Source organism: Meles meles, unplaced genomic scaffold, assembly GCF_922984935.1.
Source record: "Meles meles unplaced genomic scaffold, mMelMel3.1 paternal haplotype, whole genome shotgun sequence".
Taxonomy (NCBI): domain Eukaryota; kingdom Metazoa; phylum Chordata; class Mammalia; order Carnivora; family Mustelidae; genus Meles; species Meles meles.
Window position 1 is genome coordinate 195,517 of NW_025721139.1, and position 22,135 is coordinate 217,651.

General features: G+C 45.2%; 1 protein-coding gene and 1 pseudogene across 1 annotated transcript in view; both read right to left on the minus strand.

The window, feature by feature from the left end:
* Positions 1 to 2,791: 2,791 nt before the first annotated feature.
* LOC123936032 lies at positions 2,792 to 2,874 on the minus strand (annotated as a pseudogene).
* A 5,645-nt stretch (positions 2,875 to 8,519) lies between these two features.
* LOC123936029 (zinc finger protein ZIC 5-like) overlaps positions 8,520 to 22,135 on the minus strand; it is a 55,860-nt gene continuing 42,244 nt past the window's right edge. The window contains exons 3-4 of the mRNA XM_045996822.1: positions 17,949 to 18,039; positions 8,520 to 8,994 (exon numbers count right to left, since the gene is read on the minus strand). Coding sequence (XP_045852778.1) covers positions 8,933 to 8,994; positions 17,949 to 18,039 — 153 coding nt within the window. The 3' untranslated portion in view covers positions 8,520 to 8,932. The remainder of the gene's footprint in view (positions 8,995 to 17,948; positions 18,040 to 22,135) is intronic.

The following is a 22,135-nucleotide window of genomic DNA, read 5'->3' on the forward strand; positions in this document are numbered from 1 at the left end:
GAAGAGCAGTGCTTCTTTTGTCACCTGTGCTGTGCGCAAGGGGACTCAGGTCTTCGAGGGCTGCTGAGCGTGTGGCTGAGTGGGGGACATGTTCATGGAGCCAAGAGGGCCCCCAACAGTGCAAGTGGAACCAGCCTGGTAGTTGTTTTTCCTGACCAGTTCGGTGGGCTGGCAAGCAGAGGCAGTCTCTGATCCCAGCCTATATCAACTGGAAGAATTCTCAGAGCATGTGTCTTGCTTGCAATGACTGTCCTCGAGGATGAGACAAGCTGGCTCCCCTTTGCGGTAACATTGTGGTCTGGTTTGTTTCCACCTGCCCTGAGGCCTTGTGTTCCTGGTGTAGGGCACGCTGGGAATGGGGTCACTGGATGGTCCTGAGGTATGGACAGCGGGACAGCAGGGAAGCTGACTGCTTCAAATTTCGACATGAGATTCGTGTCCAGGGACTTGGGAGGTCTTTGACTCACATTTAGTGCTTAAGTCTTCTCAGAAAGAGCTGTAGAAGGAAATTGAGGCATGATGGTTCAGACTAGAATGGTTAGGACTGTGTTGAGCAGGGCTGACCTGGAGAAAATTCTATGATGACAGCAATGTTGTTCTGCATGGTCTCATATAGTAGCCACAAATGGCAGGTAGCTACCAGAAAGTGGCTAATGTGACTGCAGTACTGAATTTTAAGTTTTCTGTCATTTTAGTAGCTGAAAATGTAAATGTACAGAGCCACATGTGGCTAGGGGTTCCTGTAGCGGGGACAGGGCAGGCAGAGGGTGAGGCTGGGCAGATTTTTTTTTTTCAGTTCTGGGTCCTCCATGGGGGCCCAGAAAAGGTGAGGAGCAGCATCTTTGCTCTGGGGATCAGAGGAAGAAAACAACTACCTGCTCTTTAAAGGGAAGTGTCAGGGATGGAATTTAAGTGGGACCTGGCCCAGGTGCTGCCCACAGGGAAGAAGCTGGATCTCAGCAGGTCTGAGGTCATGCTGGGGTGTGGAGGGGGTGGGCAGAGCAGATGGGGAGGGAAGATTTCCCCACTGCCCACAAGCCAGCAGACTTGCCAAAGCTGAAGAGGGAAGAGTTTAGGACCAGAGAATTAAGACAGAGAATAAAGCTGGAGAACTGTTGAAAAGAGGAAGAAGGAACAGGAGGCAGATGTGTGGAGTCCCTTCCAAGCAGGCCTCCCCCCGGGACCCATGCCCATGTCACCTGCCAGCACAGAGACAGCAAGCGTGTTCCTGAAGATGTGGGCCGGCCAGCAAAGGAACATTCGCTGGGAAGCATCTGGGGGAGGAGCCAGATTGGCTCCTGTGGAGCTTCTTGGTGAACTAGGAAGGGCAGAGTAGACTCTGCCTTCTGTGTGCTGCTTCCGTCTGTGGTCCTGCTGGCTAACAGGCCAGTAACACTGACCTCAGGTGTGGGGCCTGGGAGCAGGTCCCAGACCCCAGTCCAGCTCCCACCCACTGGGAACCTGGGGCTCTGTAAGTCAGCAGGTGCCTGGGGCTGAGAAGCAAGCAGAGATGCCAGCCAGGAGTTGTGAAGGAGCTCTGCAGGGCACACTGTTCTAAACACCAAGGTTTCTGTTTCTGCTAGGATAGAAAGACATGTTGTATGGCCCATAAACACAGAATTTTTTTTCCCATTCTGCTAAATCACTTTTTTTTAACCTTTCCTTTTCTTCCTTCTTCTCCTTCTTCTTCTTCTCTTTTTCTTGCTAAATCGCTTTTAAAATAATAATGGGGCAGTGGAAGCTTGCTGACATTGACCTGGAAACTGAATAGCTCTATGTCTTGGTTCTCAGCCTAGGGCCTTTTTCTATTACTATCTTTCTTTCTGGAAGACACAGTGTTTTTGTATCAGCCAAGGCAGAGACCCAGGTGTAGGTATGGGCGAGAGAACTCCAAGTCCTGCCTGTTACTTATGCATTAGTGAGTCAGGCCAGAGCCAGGGCCAAGGAGGAACTGGGTTTTCCTACAGGACACAGAAGACAGGATGGCTGGTAGGCTTTTCATTCTACTCACTGAACAGGGGCTTGGAGAGGCCATGGACCCTGCCATTCTCATTTTTTATCTCATCATCTATCCACTCATCCACCCACTCTACCATCTATCCGTCCACCCACCCATCCATTTTGAGTAAAAATCCTCCAATATCCTGAGTTCATGGCTTCACCGTTAGGGGAATGAGGACCAAGCACTACACAAGAAGTTGATTTTGCGGCTCATATACTCCGACTACACATCTTTCACTGATGAGTGTCTGTACTTTTAAGCTGAATGCCTAAACCGACCGACTTCCCCCGGGAGAACATTCTGAGGCCACGAGGATTGAAGAAGGGAAGGGGAGAGCCACCAAGAATGTATGCGAGGAGCGGGAACATCTCCTAGAGGGACTAAAACGAGAAGCATAGCCACAGTCCCCGCCCCCCCGCCCCCCAGATTTTGGGTTCCACTGGGGTTTGGTTCAAGAAACAGCCATTTTCCACCCTTCTGCTCTGAGTAAGCTTTGCTATGGGTGGCCAGAGCAGGAAGCCCTTTTGGGGAGCTCTTTTCCATAGAGGGGGTGGGGGAGGTGTGGAGGAGCCCGTGCTGGAGGGACGCCCCACCCCCAGGGTCTGCGCATGTGCTGAGCCCGCTGAGCCCGTGAAGCGGGCGGTGTTCTCCGCCTGGTGCTCCCCCAAAACCGCTCCACATCACCGAGAACTGAGACTGACGCTCTGGTTCTGGAAGAAGCTCGGCACTTTGCTCCTCTTCTGTTCCCGGAGCCGCCAGGTGATGTGTTGTCTTAAACAGCAAAACTGTACACATGGCAATTCAGTTTCAATTAGCAATAATCGCGCCTCGGATAAACCTCATTGGCTACCATACTGCCACTGCGCAAAGCTGGCAATTCAGTTTCAAAGGAAATGCCTTGCCGTGCCAATTGTGGGATAATCATTTTCCACACCAAAAACACACTTGAAAATGTTGGCTTTTAAGACACATAAACAGTGGAACCGCGAACCCACTTGTTGAAGCAGAGACAAGAGAAACCGCATCTCCTCAGTATGGCAAGTGAAGACAGGCAGCTGCTGCTACCCTGCGTCTTCCCAGCAGAGTCTGCCGCGCTCAGCAAGGCCGCTGGCGCCCTTTCAGGAGGGGTCCTTCCCTGCCTTGGCTGCACGTACCTGAGGCTCCCCGAGGCCTAGCCGCACTCGGAAGCTCGCCCAGGGTTGGCTGCGCGTGGTGATCAGACCTGGGGGCGACAGGCTGCCGTGGTCGACGCCACTGGGGCTTCCTGGCAGATGGGCGCTGACCAAGGGGCTTGCTTCCTCTGAGAGCGGGCTCTGCTCTTGCTTATCGCCTTTCGTTCCGCTTACTGCCCGGCCGAGCGGCCATCTCACCAAAGGCTGGTCTGGGCGCTGAAGCTGGCTGCCAGTGAGCGTTTACTCTCCCCTCATGCGATGGAAGAACAAACCAACCAACCCAAACCAACACCCAGTGACCCTCTTCTGTTGGTAGGGAAGCAGGAGGGGATGCAGTCCTACGCTCAAATGCAACCCCAGACAACAGAGATGCCGTCTGTCTGTGGATCAGGGAGTCCGCCGGCTGTTGCTCCCTTTGTACCTCAGAATCTATGGGTCAAGATCACCTCAGTGAACATCAGTTTGTAAGGTTAAATTTACCCTGATGCCTGAGCACATTACTTTCCATTTCAACTGGACGGGGGCTTCTGCTTCCAGACAAAAATGGGGAAAATGTGTGTCACCTATTCCTCACGCTAATTACAACTACAAACCCTGGGCAAAATGCATACGGACTCAACAATGTGGAGGAAAGAAGACAGAGGGCTAGAGACCTGGTGATTCGGGAGTGACCCAGAGGTGAGCTCTGTGGGGAGGGGGGGAGATGGAGAGGAGAGGGAGTTGAGGGAAACTGGAAGGGGAGATGAACCATGAGAGACTATGGACTCTGAAAAACAACCAGAGGGTTTTGAAGGGGCGGGGGGGGGGGGGGGGGGGGAGGTTGAGAAATCAGGTGCTGGGTAATAGGGAGGGCACGTACTGCATGGAGCACTGGGTGTGATGCCAAAACAATGAACACTGTTATGCTGTAAATAAACAAATTAAAAAAAAAAAAAAAAAGAATGTGGGGGGGGGGGGCGCGCACACGCACTCGTCTCCTCATATCCTAGCCTGGGCACTAGAGAACCCTGAAATTTGGAAATGCCAAATGACACACCAAAAAACCCATGGAAAACGTGTCCTCTCTAGTCAAAGGATCTGGAAAAGGATGGACCCGTGTGATGGACTGTTTTAACTCTACTTGAATATATGTTCTGGATATTAGTCCCTCTTCAGATATGTAATTTGGAAATCCTTTATCTCATTTTGTAGTGTGCCTTTTTACTCTTCTGATAGTATCTTTTGATGTCGAAAAGTCTTTCATTTTTTTATAAAGGCCAATCTATTTTCACTTTTGTTGCCTGTGTCTTCGGTGTCATATCCAAGAAATCATCGCCAAGTCCAATGTTATGAAGCTTTTGTCTGATGTTTTCTTCTAAGAATTTTATTACTTTAGGTCTCACATTCAAATCCTTGATGTATTTTAAATTAATTTTTTTGTGTGGTGTTAGGCAAGGGTTCAATTTCATTTCTGTGCGTGTAGATATCCAGTTTTCCTACATCATTTTAAAAAAAGACTGTCCTTTACCCATTGAATGATCATGGCACTCTTGCCAAAAAATAATTTGACATACATGCAAAGATTTATTTCTGGGCTTTCTATTCTGTTTCATTAATCTATATTTCTGTATTTATTCCAATACCACATTGTTTTGATTACTGTATCTTTGTTTTGGTTATATGGGTTCCCTATAATTTCATATGAATTTTAGAATGGGTTTTGCTCTTTCTGTAAAAAAGTCATTGGGATTTTGGTAGGGTTTGCTTTGAATCTGCACATTGCTTTGGATAGGTTTTTTTTGTTTGTTTTGTTTTGTTTTGTTTTGTGTCTCTCACTGTCTCTTTATTTTTTTAATTTTATTTTTTTCAGTGTTCCAAGATTCATTTTTTATGCACCACACCCAGTGCTCCATGCAATACATGCTTCCTTAATACCCACCACCAGTCTCACCCAGCCCCTCACTCTCCTCCTCTCCAAACCCCTCAGTTTGTTTCTCGGAATCCACAGTCTTTTATGGTTCATCTCCCTCTCCGATTTCCCCCAACTCACTTCTCCTCTCCATCTCCCAGTGTCCTCCGTGTTATTCCTCATGGTCCACAAGTAAATGAAACCATATGATAATTGACTCTCTCTGCTTGACTTATTTCACTCAGTATAATCTCCAGTTCCATTTGTGTTGATACAAAAGTTGGGTATTCAAAAGTTGATATAAAAGTTGGGCATCCTTTCTTTTTTTCTTTTCTTTTTTTTTTTTAAAGATTTTACTTATTTATTTGACAGAGATCACAAGGAGGCAGAGAGGCAGGCAGAGAGAGAGGAGCAAGCAGGCTCCCTGGGATCATGACCTGAGCCAAAGGCAGTGGCTTAACCAACTGAGCCACCCAGGCCGTCCCCACATACACTACTTTATCTGTTCATCTATTGATGGGTATTTGGGCTGCTTTTATAATTACGCTAGTGTAGATAATGCTGCTATAAACAATGGGGTACAAGCATCCCTTTGAATGAGTGTTTTTGTATTTTGGGGGTATAAACCTAGTAGTATGATTACTGGATTGTAGGGTAGTTCAATTTTTAATTTTTTGAGAAAACTCCATACTGTTTCCAAAGTGGCTGCACCAGTTTACATTCCCACCAGCAGTGCACAAGGGTTCCTTTTTCTCCACATCTTCACCAACACTTGTTTCTTGCATTTTTGATTTTAGCCATGTTGACAGGTGTGAGGTGATATCTCAGTGTAGTTCATTGTGTAAGTCTTTTGCCTCCTTTGTTAATTCCTATGTATTTCATTCTTTTTGATGTTTGATTTCATGTTATTGTAAATAATATTTTGTAATTTTCTTTTCAGATTGTTCATTGTTTGTGTATAGAAATGGAAATGATTTTTGTATGTTGACTTTGTATCCTGCTACTTTGCTAAATTCCTTTATTAGTTCTAACAGTGTATGTATGTGTGTTTATAATCCTTAGGGTTTTCTGCATAAAAGATTATATTATCTGCAAACAGAGATGGTTTCACTTCTTCCTTTTCATTTTGGAAGCCTTGTATTTATTTTTATTGCCTAATTGGTTTGCTAGAACTTCCAGTATTATGTTGAGTAAAAATGGTGAAAACAGGCATCCTTGTCCTGTTTCTGATCTTAGAGGAAAAGCTCTCAGTCTTTCACCATTGAATATAATGTTTTCTATGGGTTTTTCACGTGTAGTTTTTATTATGTGGAGGTAGTTTCCTTCTACTCATAGTTTGTTCAGTGTTTTTATCATGAAAGGGTGTGGATTTTTGTCAAAAGATTTTTCTGCATCCACTGAGATAATCATGTAGTATTCTCTTTCTTTCTGTTGATGTGGCATATTATATCAATTGATTTTCATATGTTGAACCATCCTTGCATTCCAGGAATAAATTCCACTTGGTCATGATATATAATACTTTTGATATGTGACTGAATTTTGTGTGCTAGTATTTTGTTGAGGACATTTACATCAATTTTGTAAGGAATAACGGTCTGTAGTTTTTTTTGTAGTGTTTTTGTCTGGCTTTGATATCATCAGGGTAATGCTGGCCTCATAAAATGAGATGGAAATAATTCTCTCCTCTTCAATTTTTTGGGAAAGATTGAGAAGGATTAGTATTCTTTAAATGGTGGAATTTACCAGTGAAGCCATTGAATTGGGGCTTTTCTTTTTTGGGGAGATATTTGATTACTTATTTGATATCTTACTAGTTATAGGTTTATTCAGATTTTTTATCTCTTTGTGGTTTAGTCTTGGTAGATTTTATGTTTCTCGGAATCTGTTCATTTCATATAGGTTATTTAATTTGTTGGGGTACAGTTGTTCTGCTCTCTTATAATCCTTTTTATATCTGTAGAATTGGTAATAGTGTCCCCATTTTCATTTCTGATTTTAGTAATTTGAGTCTTCTCTCTTTTTCCTTAGTTCATGTACCTAAAGGTACTATCACCTTTAGGTGATAGTCTCACCAGCTGAAACTATCAATTTTGTTGATATTTTCAAAGAACCAACTTTTAGTTTCATGATTTTTTTTTCTTATTGCTTTTCTATTCTTTATTTCATTTATTTCTGCTCTAATTTTTATTGGACTCTTTGATTTTGGCTCAGGTCATGATCTCATAATGAGCTCAAGCCTTGTGATGGGCTCTGCTCTGGGCATGGTGCCTGTTTAAGATTCCCTCTCTTTGTTCCTCTTCCCTCCCACCCCCAGCTCACAGCATGTGCATTCTCTCTAAAAAAAATTTACAAGATTATAGTAATGGATCATTGAATGCCAGGGGTTAGAGATAGTAAAGGAAAGAGTAGAAAAGGGTTTTCACTGTGGGAACAGAACACTTTGATATCCTGATTAGGATGGTGTTTACATTAACATATCTATGTGCTCAATTGGTGAAATCTGAATACAGTCTGTAGTTTAATTAGTAATACTGTGCCATTTTCAGTTTCCTGGCTTTCATAATTTACTGTGATTATGTAAGATCTTATAACTCAGGGGAACCTTGGTAAAGGATAGATGGATCTAGTATTTTTGCAACTTCTTATGAGTCTAACATTGTTTTAAAATAAAAAGCAAAAAAAAAAAACAAAACAAAACAAAATGAGAAAACTGAATAGGAACTGTTTCTAAGTGTTGCTCTGCAAACAACTTGTGGCATTTCTGGTTCAGTGTAGCACTCAAGACTGGAGGGAGCCCCTCTCCTGCCTCTTCCTTTGGGCCATCAAGTCTACCTACTTTTATGAAGAACATCTTGCATGCAATTCAGACAGTTGTGTTCAAAATATCTGTGTGAGAGGAGCCGAGGATCCCTTTTCCAGGTGCCATAGTCTTTAACCCTGCTTCCTCCATCTTTTCCTTTTACTGTTATCACTGAAGTTGATGTTGAAGAACTGGGTCATTAATTCTGATCAGTCAGCCCATGTTTACTAGGCAAAAAGTATGTGCAAAAAGGAATATAATTTATTTGTTATTTTGGTGTCTTTATGCATATAAACACAACAGACATCATGTTCTTAGGAGGGTCTGGCTCTGGCAAACCTCCAGGGTCAGAATCCAGGGAAGATCACTCTTTGTGTGTCTCCTCACTGTTCTGGATGTGCGCCCCTCTGGGGTCCTGTAGGCACTGTCAATTGTGGTATTTTTGCTAATTTTTGTGTATATGTCCCTCCTCACTGGGGCAACGATCCTGTCTTCCAGAAAATTTTCATCCAAGCGATTGTTAACATTTGCTATCAGGACTAGGTCCTGTGATGGACTTCTGTCCCAGCTGGCATAGCCACAACACCCTTTGAGATGCTACTTAAAATCCCCTTGACTGTCTGGTCACCCATCTGTGTGTCACCATCTCAACCTTAGAACCTTATGGGAGTTCCTGTCAAATGAAATCTAGATTGCTGCCCATTGTGGCAGAGGCTGATAGTGCCAGCCCAAATCTATTTCTCTTCTTTTTCCTTTATAGAAGAATCCCCAATTATTTTGGGAGGTGGCAAGATGCTCAACTAATAAACCACATTTCCCAACTTCCTGGGTTTCTAGATGTGGACATGTGACAAGTTCTGGTGAGATATAAAAAAGGTTATTGGGTGGGACTTCTGGGAAAACTTTTAAAAAGACAGTTGTGAAGTGCCTTTTTTGGTGGTGGGGGTACTCCTCCTTCTTTCTTCTGCCTTCTGCCTGGAATCCAGATGTGATGATTGGTGTTCCATCACTAGTCTTTGCTCATGAGGTGGTCTTCAGGATGAAAGCCAGAAGCTAAATATACAGAGTCAAAGAATTGAAGGGGCCTTGGTTCTTGATGTCTGTTGCCATGCCAGGCCAGGACTGCCACCTGTAAATTTTCAGATGAGAGAAAAATAAACTTCTGTATTCTCTTTGCTCTTGCTATTAAGTCAAACAGATTTCCTAAGAGATGGTCTTTTGTGTGAGGTGCTGCTCTGGCCTGTCTACCTTGGAACTTATTACAAAGCCAGATGAGGTCACTGTGGCAGGTTGTGTGTTCTTCATGAACATTGACTGATATCAAGGGAACATGTGCTGATGTGTTTGAAGAGGAGAGTCAGTAACTGCGTGGAGTGTGGAGGTGGGGAGGAGGATGCTTGGCTTGGAAAGGATGGGGGGGGCGTAAGGAGTGATTGGGTGTGCATGAACTTTAAGCTATACTTTTTGTGGTAGGGTGTCACCGCCTTCTCCATTCCTGAGCTTTCTGAGTCACTCCCCCTGCCAACAGGCCCTGGGAATTGAGATCCTGCTCTACCCTCCAGACCCACAGGGAAGTTGTCTCTGGTCCCAGTGAAATGAAACATGGGGAAAAGGCATTTGGGGGAGGCCTCTTGAAAGGAGGACTCTTCAGTGACTCACTGCTCAACTTCCTGAGGTAGGAATGAGTTAAGCAACAGTCAGCTTTTTGCCTGATGTTAGTCCAGGCCTCTGATTTTAAAAAAAAAAACAAAAACGTGGGATGTTCAGGAAGGGAGAGTCAGGCCCATTCAGGACTGGGCATTTACATACAGAAGCTCAAGCCTGTGCACAGCTCACAGGCAGAAGAGGACTTAATGGAAGCCGATGGAGATGCTCTTTGTGGAAGGATACAATGAGAAAGAAGCAGCTCTTGTTTTCCCTGGTGTCACCATGGTTCTGACTGATGACATTTCCACAGAACAAGTCCTCTTCCCTGCCAGGCTCATTTGTGCTCTTGTGTGTGGGCTCCTGCCCTCTGCTGTAATGGGGTAGCCACAGTGGATGTGCTCATGGCCATGATGAGTTTAATGACCTCTAAATAGAGTGAAGCTTGTTTTGTTTCTATGAAAGAAGAAATGACAACTTATCTTTCCCTTCTCCCTCTTCTCTTCAGCAGTTTGGCTTGGTTTTATATAGCTCTGTCTTGTCTTGGGACCCACACCCCCAAGGCCTAGGTCTTGCTGGTACTAATACAATTGGAAGGCACAACCACACTCCTCTCAGCTCGAGATAAGAATTTAAATTAAACCTCATTTAGCTGGGCACTCCCTTTTGATTTATCGGCAGATGCCTCTTGCTGTTTGAGCCTTGTTAAATTGCTACCAAACACCTCATTGACCAGCTGTTCCTATTAAGCCAAAAGGGCATTGCAGAGCAGGGTCAATCCCCTTGCACTTTGGATGGTTCTTATATGTTATCCCTGTGGAGTGGCCACAGGGAGGGTATTATCCCCTGTACCCTGGGAGCTGTCTGGTTAATGGCAGTAAGAGATTCTTCTGCCGATGGGTGGGAGTGGGAGGGGACAAGCTGCACTGGCCAGGGACCCGTTGCTCTGTTCTGCATGCTGGGGTCCTGCCAAGTCTCTGAATGAGGCAAAGTCATGATGCCCAGCCCCTGGTGTAATGTCAGGTAGGTATCTTTCCTGTGGATAATGAGCCTAGCACGCGTATAACCTTCTCCTTCACTTACCAGCCAAGGGTGTGGCTTTGCAGAGCCAGAACCGACCTAACTATGGCTAGACATAGGTGCAGCTCACTCTGTGTAACCCATGTGTTCCCTAGAGGAAGAAAGGCACACACTTCCATCAACTGTCTCACAAGCACTTGGTGACACGGATGGAAAAGCCTAGGGCTGTTTGCCTGCATGTGCTGCATCTTTGTGTTGATAAGAAAGAGTCCCTGTCCTTGCGGTGGACACAGCCCTGTGCTAGGGTCAAGGCCTAGGCAAGCAGCCTCCATGAGCTGCTCTGCCTCCATGTCTGGCCTCTGTGGAGCACTTTTGTATAGTGTAGGAGCTGCACAACTGCACTGGGAACCCCACTGATCACTCCTAACTCAGAGGGATCCTAACTGGCTGCCTACATTTTTCTCTCCACTATATACTTTTTCCACTCCTCAGTGTCCTCCTATCCCCTGCATTCACTCCCTTTCTATTCTCAAACTAAGTCCCACCAGAGGCTTCTCTGGGGACAGAGTACAGGTCAGAATGGCCTTGAGAGTCTTGAGGGAAGCCATCTAAAGTTGAGCTTAGGGCCTGACCCCTGGCTCAAGGCTCGGTGGGGCTTGTGTGCTGGACCCAGGCAGCAGGGAAGCTCTACTTCTAAGTGCTTGGTTGTAAGGAAATTGGTAGTATTGACTCATAGACCTGGATGGGACCCAAGAAGCCACAATCTCCATCACTGTTCTTACCTGAGATTCTTGTTCCAAGTGGCAGAGGCATCACTTTGGATTTAGACATTTCAGCAAAATGTCTCAAAGGTAGGATTCTGAGAATATCCCCCTGAGTTCATCCTAGGACCCCTCTCCCTACAACTATGGTCCCCCTGAGCCAGGGCCAGGTCTGGTGGAGCACTTTGGGGCTGGGGTTTAATGTCTCCTGAAAGTCAAGCCATATTCCAGTCCAGGTCTGTCTCAGAGAAAAACTCCACAAAGGATCTTTAAGAACTAATATCAGAGTATCATTGTCTGCTGTGATCTCCCCTTCCTGTCCCCTCATGACACAAAGACAAGCACATAACAGCTCTGGGCCAGAGGGGGTTCCTGGATGTAACCTGTCCAGCAAAGTGTCATCTTCTCCAGTTTCCTGGGTCAGACCCTCCAGGAAAGTGCTGGGCTGTGAAAACCCAGGGTTCCCAATCTCATTCTCATGGGTCAACCTGAGCCTCCTGGCCACATGTCCTTTCCTGTAGTCTTGTCACATCCACACTGCTTTCCTGAGACACAGCAGAGTGGGCACATGCACTGGACAGGAATGAATGAGCTAAGCAGGTTCTCAGGTTGCTTACGGAGCCCTCTCTGATGCTGCTCGGTATTTTACTTACCATTTTGGTGCCCACAGCAGGCAGCCCTGATGTTTTCTAAGAAAAATTATTTCCTCCTGTGTGCTTCACAGAGGGATATACTCATTCTCCTAACACAAGCTTTATTTTTCATCTTTGTAAGGGTTTTTATTCTCGTTTCTCTTTTGTTTTCTACTTGGTGATCAAAAATCTTCTCAAAGATGGCCAGTAGTTTTTGCTCCCTTCCCTGCAGGGATGCATGGGGCAACTCTGTGTCCTCTGCACAGACCACACCTATGCAGGATTTTGCCAGAGCTTCACTACTAGCTCCGAGAAATCCTCCTGTTAGCCCACTTTGTTGATTTTCTTTCCTTTTTTATTTTCAGCGTAACAGTATTCGTTGTTTTTGCATCACACCCAGTGCTCCATGCAATATGTGCCCTCCCTATTACCCTCCACCTGGTTCCCCAACCTCCCACGCCCTGCCCCTTCAAAACCCTTGGGTTGTTTTTCAGAGTCCATAGTCTCTCATGGTTCATCTCCCCTTCCAATTTCCCTCAACTCCCTTCTCCTCTCCATCTCCCCATGTCCTCTGTTCCTCGTCAGTTCCGGGTGTTTTCCTCTCCCAAAACTCATCTACTATTTTCTTGTCCACTCATGGCCTTGAAATACGTGGCACTTTGATCCTTTTGCTCAGAATTTCCTTACAGACTTTGAGAATTCTTCTTCCCTTTTGGCATTATGACAAATAGTTAAGTATGTTCTGATCTGAACATCAGGCTTCATGTCTGCATCCTTTAGGTTCAATGTTCTGTACTTTTCTTTGTTCTCCATTGGTTCTAAAAAAATTATATTTGTGTCTCAGGCATAGGGGAGGGATAGCGCTTCAGGCTCTGGCCTTCCCCCTCATCTGCACACACTTCAGGTCCAGCTTTGATTACACTTTTGGGAGGCAGCATTAGATAGCAGAAATATTTCAGACCATGGAATCAGACCTAGACTGAACCGCTGCCCCTTTCTAGCTGTGTTACCTTGGGAGATTATTTAACCTCTCTGAGCCTCAATTTTTCAGTATAAAATGGGATAATAGTCTTTGCTTCAGAGGACACCCAAACAAAGAATACAAAGGATGGGCTCATTTAATCGCCAGATGATGGAGGGATCATTTATGACCCAGGTGATTTAGCCTCCCTTTGCCTTTTTAGTCTTTATAATAAAAACAAGAGAGGATCCTAAAAACACACTTTTAAAAGTTAAGCTAGGGGGAGCCTGGGTGGTTCAGTGAGTTAAGCATCTGTCTTCAGCATGAGTCATGATCCTAGGGTCCTGGGATTGAGCCTCATGTTGGGCTCTCTGCTCGGTGGGGGGTGCGGGTCTGCTTCTCCCTCTCTATCTGCCTGTCCCCCTGCTGAGCATTCTATCAAACAAATAAATAAAATCTTAAAAAAAAAAAAACTGAGTTGGCTGCCCACTCATGTCCATAGCAGCATTATGTACAATAGCCAAAATGCAGAAGCAACCCAAGAGTCCACTGATGGATGAATGGATAAACAAAATGTGGCATATACACACAATGGAGTATTATTCAGCCTTAAAAAGGAGTAAAATTCTGACGCATACTACAACATGGATGAATCTTGAAGACATTATGCTGTGTGAAATAAGCCAGTCACAAAAAGACAAATACTGAATGATACCACTTACATGAGGTACCTAGAATAGTCAAATTCTAGAGACAGAAAGTAGAAGGGTGGTTGCAGGGGGCCGAGGAGGCATAAAATGGTGAATTATTGTTTAATGGGTTTCAGTTTTGCAAGATGAAAAAGTTCAGGAGATGGATGGTGTTAATAGTTGCACAACAATGAGAATGTACTTAATGCCACTGAATTGTACACTTAAACATGGCTAAGTTTTATGTTCTGTTATGTGTCTATTTTATCACAATTAAAAAAAGAAAAGGTGAGCAGTCCATGCTTTTCAGTTATGTTGTCCTCTAATTGTTTGCCAGTCAAGAGGAAGCTGTTTTACTTATATTTTTATTATAGTAATAGATGCATATGAGTGAAAAAATTAAACAGTACTGTCATGGAAAATAACCATCTTCCCCTCTCTAGGGGAATTCTCCCCAGGTCTCACCAGTCACTGAGAATATTTTTAGCTGAGTAGTAACACTGCCTCTGATCATTTTGAAAGTCCAAAGAATTCACGGGCATTGATTTTTCTTCTTGAGATTCCATTTTAGAAATTGTTGACTCTTCTGGTTTGGAAAAGGGTAGGACATCTTCAATGAAACCATCAACCATCAGGTTCAGTTGGGACACTGACTGTGAGCAATGATTTTCTGCATCAGCTGCCATTGGGTTGGGGGGCAGGGCTGGGATGCACGCCATATACTCACGGTGCCCATAATGCATCATTTTCTTTCTACACAGTGGCAGCAAAAGGGCACATCCAATATTGTATTATTTTCTTCTTTCATTCATGACGATGTCCCACACGGGCCCTGAGAGTCTGAAAAAAGAAGCGTTTCCTAGGTTCTAAGAATGAAGGGAGCCCTAGCCAATGCATCATGCTTTCTCTGCTAATGATAGACTCATGCATAAGAGCGACTGTAACTACAGAGGGGCGGCAGGCATGAGAAGGAGGGACTCAACGGTCAGTGGCTGGGGTCTGAAGGATAGCAAAGCTGTGATTAGAATTCTCAATCAGACTTCCATGATTGATCATGGCCTGGGGCGGCAGGTGAGAGAAGTCTGTGGACACAAACTCCTCCCTCGGCCCTGTCTTTTCTTCTGTTGGCAGAGTTAAATCCTAGGGGTGATGGAAAACTCGATCTTACCCGAGAGTGTAACTTTAAAGGATCTGCTGAAGGGGAGGTGGGGTGGATGAGTGCTGGGATTCAACAACTCTCTCCCCACAATGGCCAGAGGGATGTCTCTCAGACACAATGCTGACCTTCTCAAGCCTGATCAAAGAACTCTTGAGAGTTCTTCCTTCCCCCTCCTCCTTTTTCCTTCCTCCCTTCCTTCCTCCCTCCACAACTTCTCTCTTTTCCTAGATGCCTTCTGGATTATCCTCCTGTCTTTCCTCCTCCTTTCTTACCCACCTACTTATCTATGTCCTTTCCTTCCTCCTATGTCGATTAAGCACTGACAAAGGAAAATTATTTCAAGGAAGAAACCACAGTCTACTGAAAAGGGGCACGCTCCCCCCCACACACACACATGCAACGGCAATATAGTGTGAGCTATAATAAGGGTGCTAGGACGGACAGAGGCGTACTGACGAGAGAGTTCCTACAAGCTTCCTGAGGTGAAGTGGCAGGGTGCTGCCCGCAGAAAACACAGCACAAACACAATGGCACCAAGACAAAAAGGGCCGCAGTGTTTTCTGGAAGTGTAGGCAGGTCAGTGCCATTGAAGCATGGTTTCTGGGGGAAGGGGTCTGAAATGAGTCTGGAGAGGTCAACAGGCCCCAGTTATGAGAAACTTTGTGCCTAAGAACTTTATGAAGGCAATGAAGATAAATCATAAGTCTTAAGCAGAAGTGGTAGGGGTGACTCGATTTTAATGAAACCTCCATAAACACACGTGCAGGTCCCTGTCTCAGCACACTGCTTAAAACTGCAACTTCAGGGGCGCCTGGGTGGCTCAGTGGGTTAAAAAAGCTCTGCCTTTGGCTCGGGTCGTGATCCCAGGGTCCTGGGATCGAGGCCCCGCATCAGGTTCTCTGCTCAGCAGGGAGCCTGCAAATTATTAAAAAAAACAACAAAACAAAACAAAAACAAACAAACAAACAAACAAAAAACCTGCAACTTCACACGCAGCTGCCCTCCTTCCTACTTTATTTCTCTCCACTGCTCTCATCCCCGTCTGGTGTTGGATTCACTTAATTTTATTCATTGTCCATCTGCCTCTGCTGAAATGCAAGCTCCATTTTGAGAGACAGGGGGTTTGGTTTCGTCCACTGCTCTATCCTTTGGACCCAGAATACCATTCAGCACATAGGAGGCACCCCATGAATAGTGCTGAACAACACGGTCTTTTGAAAGGCAGTGAAACTCAATCATCTCAATGCTTTATTTGGAGGAAAGACTTGGCCTTCAAAGAGGACACTTCATGTCAACATGCCCAGTGCCAATTCCATGCAGAACACGCGTGAAATGCCTCAACAAGGAACCAGGTCTTATTCACCCAGTGCACACTAGGGAATCCAAAAATGGCTTCTGAGTCATGAGAAATCTGGACTGTCAACCCAAGGGATTCTCTCTTTAGTTCAGAAGGTGAGCAATTTCTCTAGAATATTCTACACATCTCAAGAAGCTCCTTTCGGAGAGACAGAAGACTCGGGAATGTAATGTGTTCCTCAAACACAGTGGTCATGGAATTAAAGCTCAGCAGTGGCCAGTGAGGCTCCTCAATCCATGTATCCAGGCTTCCCGGAGGCAGGGAGGGGGACTGGTGCCCCCCTTCCAGGACGCCATCATAGAGCTACCACAGCAACTTCTGATAGGGTTCTGACATTCTGACCGCCTGCCACAGGAGGCCATCCCCATCTTAACAGAAGGACGCCATGGCTGGGGAAGAAGTAAGCTGGAGAGGGAAGTGCCTGGTATTCAGCGCCCAACTTCCCGGAGTGAACCCCAACTCCGCCACATTCCAGCTGCATAACGTGCAAAGAGCAATTAATCTCCTGTGCCTCAAGGACACCTTGGGAACAATAAGGACCCTACCTCAGAGGGTCACTATGAAGATGAACCGAGTCAGCCTTCAGTGAACAGTGCCCGGCACATAGTACATGTCTTAAAAAATGTGGTATTCTCAGGGCACCTGGGTGGCTCAGTTGATTAAGCATCTGCCTCTGGTTCAGGTCATGATCCCAGGGTCCTGGCATCGAGTCCTGCATTGGGGACCCTGCTCAGTGGGGAGCCTGCTTCTCCCTCTGCCTTCTGCTCCCCCTGCTTGTGCTAGTTCTCTCTCCCTCCCTCTCTCCCTCCCTCTCTCTCTCTCTGATGAATAAATAAATAAAATCTTCTTTAAAATGTGGTACTTTTGCATTGGTGCATCTTAGAACATAACAGGTGCTCAAACAATGCTTATTGAATTGACAATATAACATACACTCATCTGAATTTCCTTAATAGATGCCCACAGAAAATGACAGGAAAGGGGCTTCAGCACAATGCACCCATATCCCTGCTTGGAAATGTTAAAAAGATACTAGTAACTCGAAAGGCTCTGCCCCTTTCTGGCTGTATTGATTTGAGGTATAAACTTTAACTGCAAAGGCTGCATCTCCTCTCCTGTGAAACTCAGCTCTCTCCAGGGATTGCCCTGTGGCTTGTTCAGGTAACAATTTGGTGTTTTACAAACACGAGAGCACTATAAAATATTGTCGGTATTATAAACAGAAAAGCTCCAGGCACTCAGCAAAAGAAAAAAATGGAATGTCAAACTACTCTGTCTTCTTACATTTGTGCAAAATTAAAATGACTCTTTGAAGAATCCAGTTTGGATAAGCCCATGTCAATACCACTGATACAAGCCATCACTAATGACAAGATTGATAGCTCAGGAGGGTGAGTCATTTCATGTTCACTGTGCATCATGCTTAATTCGCCAAAAGGAGTTTGTGTGTATAATTAATGCACTTTTCTTCCTGGCTTCATCTGGAAACATGTAAAGGGTCTCCAGGGAATTCTATAAGTTAGAAACAATTAATAAAATAAAACCACTTAATTAAAGAGAATAATTGGAGCCTATTTTGTCCCTGAAAACAGAGGGATAAAAATCACTTTGGAAACACATTGTAGAAAAATGGGCTGAGTTTTCAAAGAAAGAACAATGCGTAGACGGGACACATGTAAGTCATGATAGTGGACGGATTTCCCAGGCCCTTTGTTCTACAATGATTTCAAACCACCTGACTTGACATGTACCAGAAACAGAAGATCACTGCCCCTACGATGACAAGTGCCATTCCTATGGAAGCAAGCTTCATGTGTTCATTATCTCTGTGTACATTTACAGCACCTCCCCTGTACCCACCATTGGGACCCATCAGCAAGAAGCAGCCACTCTCCCTCTGTCTTCCAGAAACTCCCAGTGTTGTCAGGAGAAGAAAAAAGTCCCCATGCACCTAAAATGCAGAGGGGCAAGGACGACATGGAGACAGAGGTTAGCACGGAATGGTCAGTGGGAGCTCCCCAAGCAGCCCCAGAGAAACACTGCTTTCAGGTGCCCTGAGTTTTTGGAAAGAAGCCCACCCTCACCGGCATAGGAAGAGAAAAATGCAACTGCACATGTTAACATCGTGTCCTCAGCCACCGATATGGGACTGCACATGCTGCTCGGGCAAATTACATAAATCTCCATGTGTTACAGGAACAGAGTATGTGTGTCAGAGCAGAAAGGAATGATGCTGGAAACCCGATGGGGAAAGTGCATGTATGTGGAATCAGAAAAACGAGTTCAGATTACATCATCATGTTATCCAGTATGTATGCAGCATCTCCAGGCTTCGGTTTTCTCTCGAATGAAAACGGAGTTCTAGGAACGCTCAGATGGTAGTACACAGGACTATGGTTCCCAGCTCTCTGCATCCCTCCCGATGAGATGGGCATTCATCTGTGCCCTTTGCACTGTGACTGCCAGCACCTCAAGAGAAACAAGGAACATTCCCTGCCCTGTTGTCAGGTTTGGGCACATGACTAGCTTTGGCCACCATAATGTGCAGAAACTTAAAATGCACTTATGTTGTTCATTCACTTTACACCTGCATTTCAGCCCCACCCCCCCAGGCGGTAGGACCACGTGGTTCCGATGAGGCTGCTCCCCGAGCCTGGGTTCCCAAAGCAAAAAAATCTCCCAGAATAAACCTGAGCAGAGCTGCAGACAGCTTGGATAACTACTGAAATTTGGGGGTGGCTTGTTACTAAAGCAAAAGGTCAGCAATACACAGGTGAATGAACAACTTACAGGCTAAGAGGAAGTCATACAGGTAGTTTTACAATAATTAGAGATGCGTCGTGATAAATACATGCGTGAGATAGTACTGAAGAACCAATAACATTTGCAAAGACACTTGTCCCATATTAGGCAGTTAATCAATGTCTGATTCCTTCACCTTGGACCTTGCAGAGAGAGGCGACAGTCTCAGAGTTAAGCAATTATAATGAAGGTCATGCCAAAGCATGAATACATTAATTGGCTCCATATTAGAGACCTGCCATCAGAATTAATTGGACATTTTTTAGACTGGCTCTTATGCTTTCCTTTGACTCTGTCCATTTTACAGACGAGACAACAGAGATACAAAGGGCAGCTCTCGATCCACTTTAAACAGCAATTCTGATCATTATATAAATCTAGGTGGAGTCCCTAAAAGACAGCCTGATGCCATATGTGCTCAATAAATGTAAACTACTGTCCACATTTATTCCTATGAACATTCCACAACTAACACCTGTTGCAATTTACTAAGAGGGGGTTACACCTGTACCTCCTCATGACAACTACAGCACACCAAATTCCTTTTCCTTCACCTTTTCCTGATAGTGTCTGTCACCATTTCTGAATAAGTGGTGCGAGAAGCTGTTTTCGATTCCTTGGAGACCTTTCCGTGCAAAGACACAGTGGTGAAATATTTGGATTGAATGAAATATTTGGATTGTGTAATTCACAAGATAGGTTACTGCTTTTTGTTTCTTCGGTAAATTCCACACAGTGAATTTCTAGTGCAATTTCAGGACTTCAAAATATTTGGCCCGATCATTAAAAACCAATCAATATGAGCCTTTGAACACTTATTCATTCATAAGCCGATTGGCTCTATTTCATTGTCTTCAAATGGCCGGTTGCATCGGTTTGTCGTCTTAGCGACTTTAAGATCAAAGTCAGCGGTTCTTAAACTTTCAGAGGTGGCACACCACTTTCAAGGTGACAAAAGCTTGGACACTCCCTCTAGACAAATGCCCATCAAGAATTCGGAATCCCGGCCACAATCTCCCCTGGGGATCCCACGCTGACAAATGATGGGACGCCAGGGTCACTGGTAGAGCGGGTGTCTAGAAATGGGGTGCCTGTAACATACAACAGTTCCCAAATCAAAAGATGAAGGAGGGAGGCCCAGATACTTCTCTTCCAGAACAAGACTCCAAATCCCCCATTTCATGGGGATCAGTGGGCCAACCTTACCTTGATTTTCTGTGTGCAATTTCTGCACAAAGTGGGGGCTCATAACAGTTCTCCCCTCATGGCAGTGTTGCGGAAATGAAATGAGATGATCCATGACCATGGCACAGTGCCCAGCCCAGTATAAGCTCTTCATAAACATGAACTACTGCCACCATGTTAAAACGCAGGACACTGGGACCTGAAAGAGGAACAAGCTGCCCACAGGTGTCCATCTCCTCGGTGGCAGAGCTGGAGGAGACGCTGAGATGCTGAGGGGCTTCCAGAAGAGAGCTTACAAGAGAGCCAAATGCCAGAGTTAACCAACCAGGGCATCTAGAAAGAAGTGCTAAAATCAGCTGCTACTTGTTCGTGGCTCAGCTGTTCCATTGCACCAGCTGCTCTAAACTTTCAGACGTGTCTTAGCACAGCACAGAATCATCCCATCCTATAATCATCCCATCAGCCTCAAATCTAATTTCAGTCCTTGAGAGGCTGGCTTTTTTTTTTTTTAAGGGGGCCTAAAATTGAATATCCATTCCTATTTATAGTAAAAGGACATTTCCTAAGAAAGTGCCTCGTAAGGATTCAGATCTTTCCTCAGCAGTCCCCCCCACCTCTGGCCATTTTGGGTCTATTTTGATTCTTTTCCTGATTGAAACACGTCTCAGAGGTTCCCACTGCTGAAGAAGGAGAAGCTTCCCGGCAGGTCCATAGCCATGGGGTGTGTCCCGGGCCAGCATTAATGGGACGGGGCCCCAGAGAAGGCAGCACTGCCCCAGATTTGGTGATGGGGAGAAATCATCTCACCACTAAATGCCAAGTATGTTTCTAGAAGAGTGGTGAAGAGCTAGCCCAAATAAAAACTCCAAGATTATAGTTATCAGTAGCATGGGAAGTTGTTTAAAATAAAAAGACGAGCCATCAGATGTGTGGTCTAGTCACAGCAATGAGCCAAACTGGGACAAGAAACCATGGTTACTGGCCCTACGCTGCCATTTCCTAACTGGGAAACCTTGGGAATCTGCTGGCCCTCTCGGGCCTCAGCTGCCTTTTATGCGAAACAACTAGGCAGCGACAAGGTATCAGACTAAATTGTCTATAAAGACCTTTTCAGCTTAAGAATCAAAGGGATAGAAGAATATTTATAGCAACATATTCTGTAAGAGCAAAAAAGTAGACACCAGCCAAATGCCTACCGTTACTTGAGGAGATAATGGGTTGCTCTTAGAACAGAACACTACACAGCAGAGAAAGTTAACCATATGTATGTGCATTGGTCTCAAGCAAACTTAAAAATTAAAAATACAATGAGTACCAAAAGCACGAGAGTATTGTACGATCTGTTTCCATTTTTTAAAAGATTTTATGTATTTATTTGAGAGAGAGAGCAGGAGCAAGGGGAAAGGCAGAGAGAGTGGAAGAGGGAGAAGCAAGCTCCCCATTGAGCATGGAGCCCAACACGAGCCTCAATCCCAGGACTCTGAGATCAGGACCTGAGCGGAAGGCAGATGCTTAATGACTGAGCCACCCAGGTGCTCCTATCTGATTCCATTTATATAAAGTTCAAAAGCAGGCAAAATGAAAGGCATGCAGAACATGATCAACATGAAATTCAGGCTGGTAGCTACCTGGGGAGGGGAGAGGGCAGACACTGTCAAGGAGGAGCCCTTTGGAAGATTCCAGAGACCCACAACATTCTATTTTGGGACCTGTAGAGTAGATACCTGGGTTTTTCTTTTGTGTTTATTATTACTCATTGTCCCCATGGGGGGTCATGAACTCTTTGAACATAGTCTATGTATCACAATAGGAAAACGGGTCTTAAAAGGCTCCAGTGTTGTAATGAAAAGGGATGCTACATTCGCACCAAATACATGATACACTATTAACCCTACAACAACCTGACAACACAGGGCATGCAGGTCCTCGCTTCGCAGACAAGGAAACTGGTTCTGAGCAGCTGAGTAGAGAGGAGGGGCGATGCGTCAGATGAGACTTGGTGACTGCAAGGTCCATGTACTTCCCACCGCACCAGGCTTTGGGTACACTGGGGGGGGGGG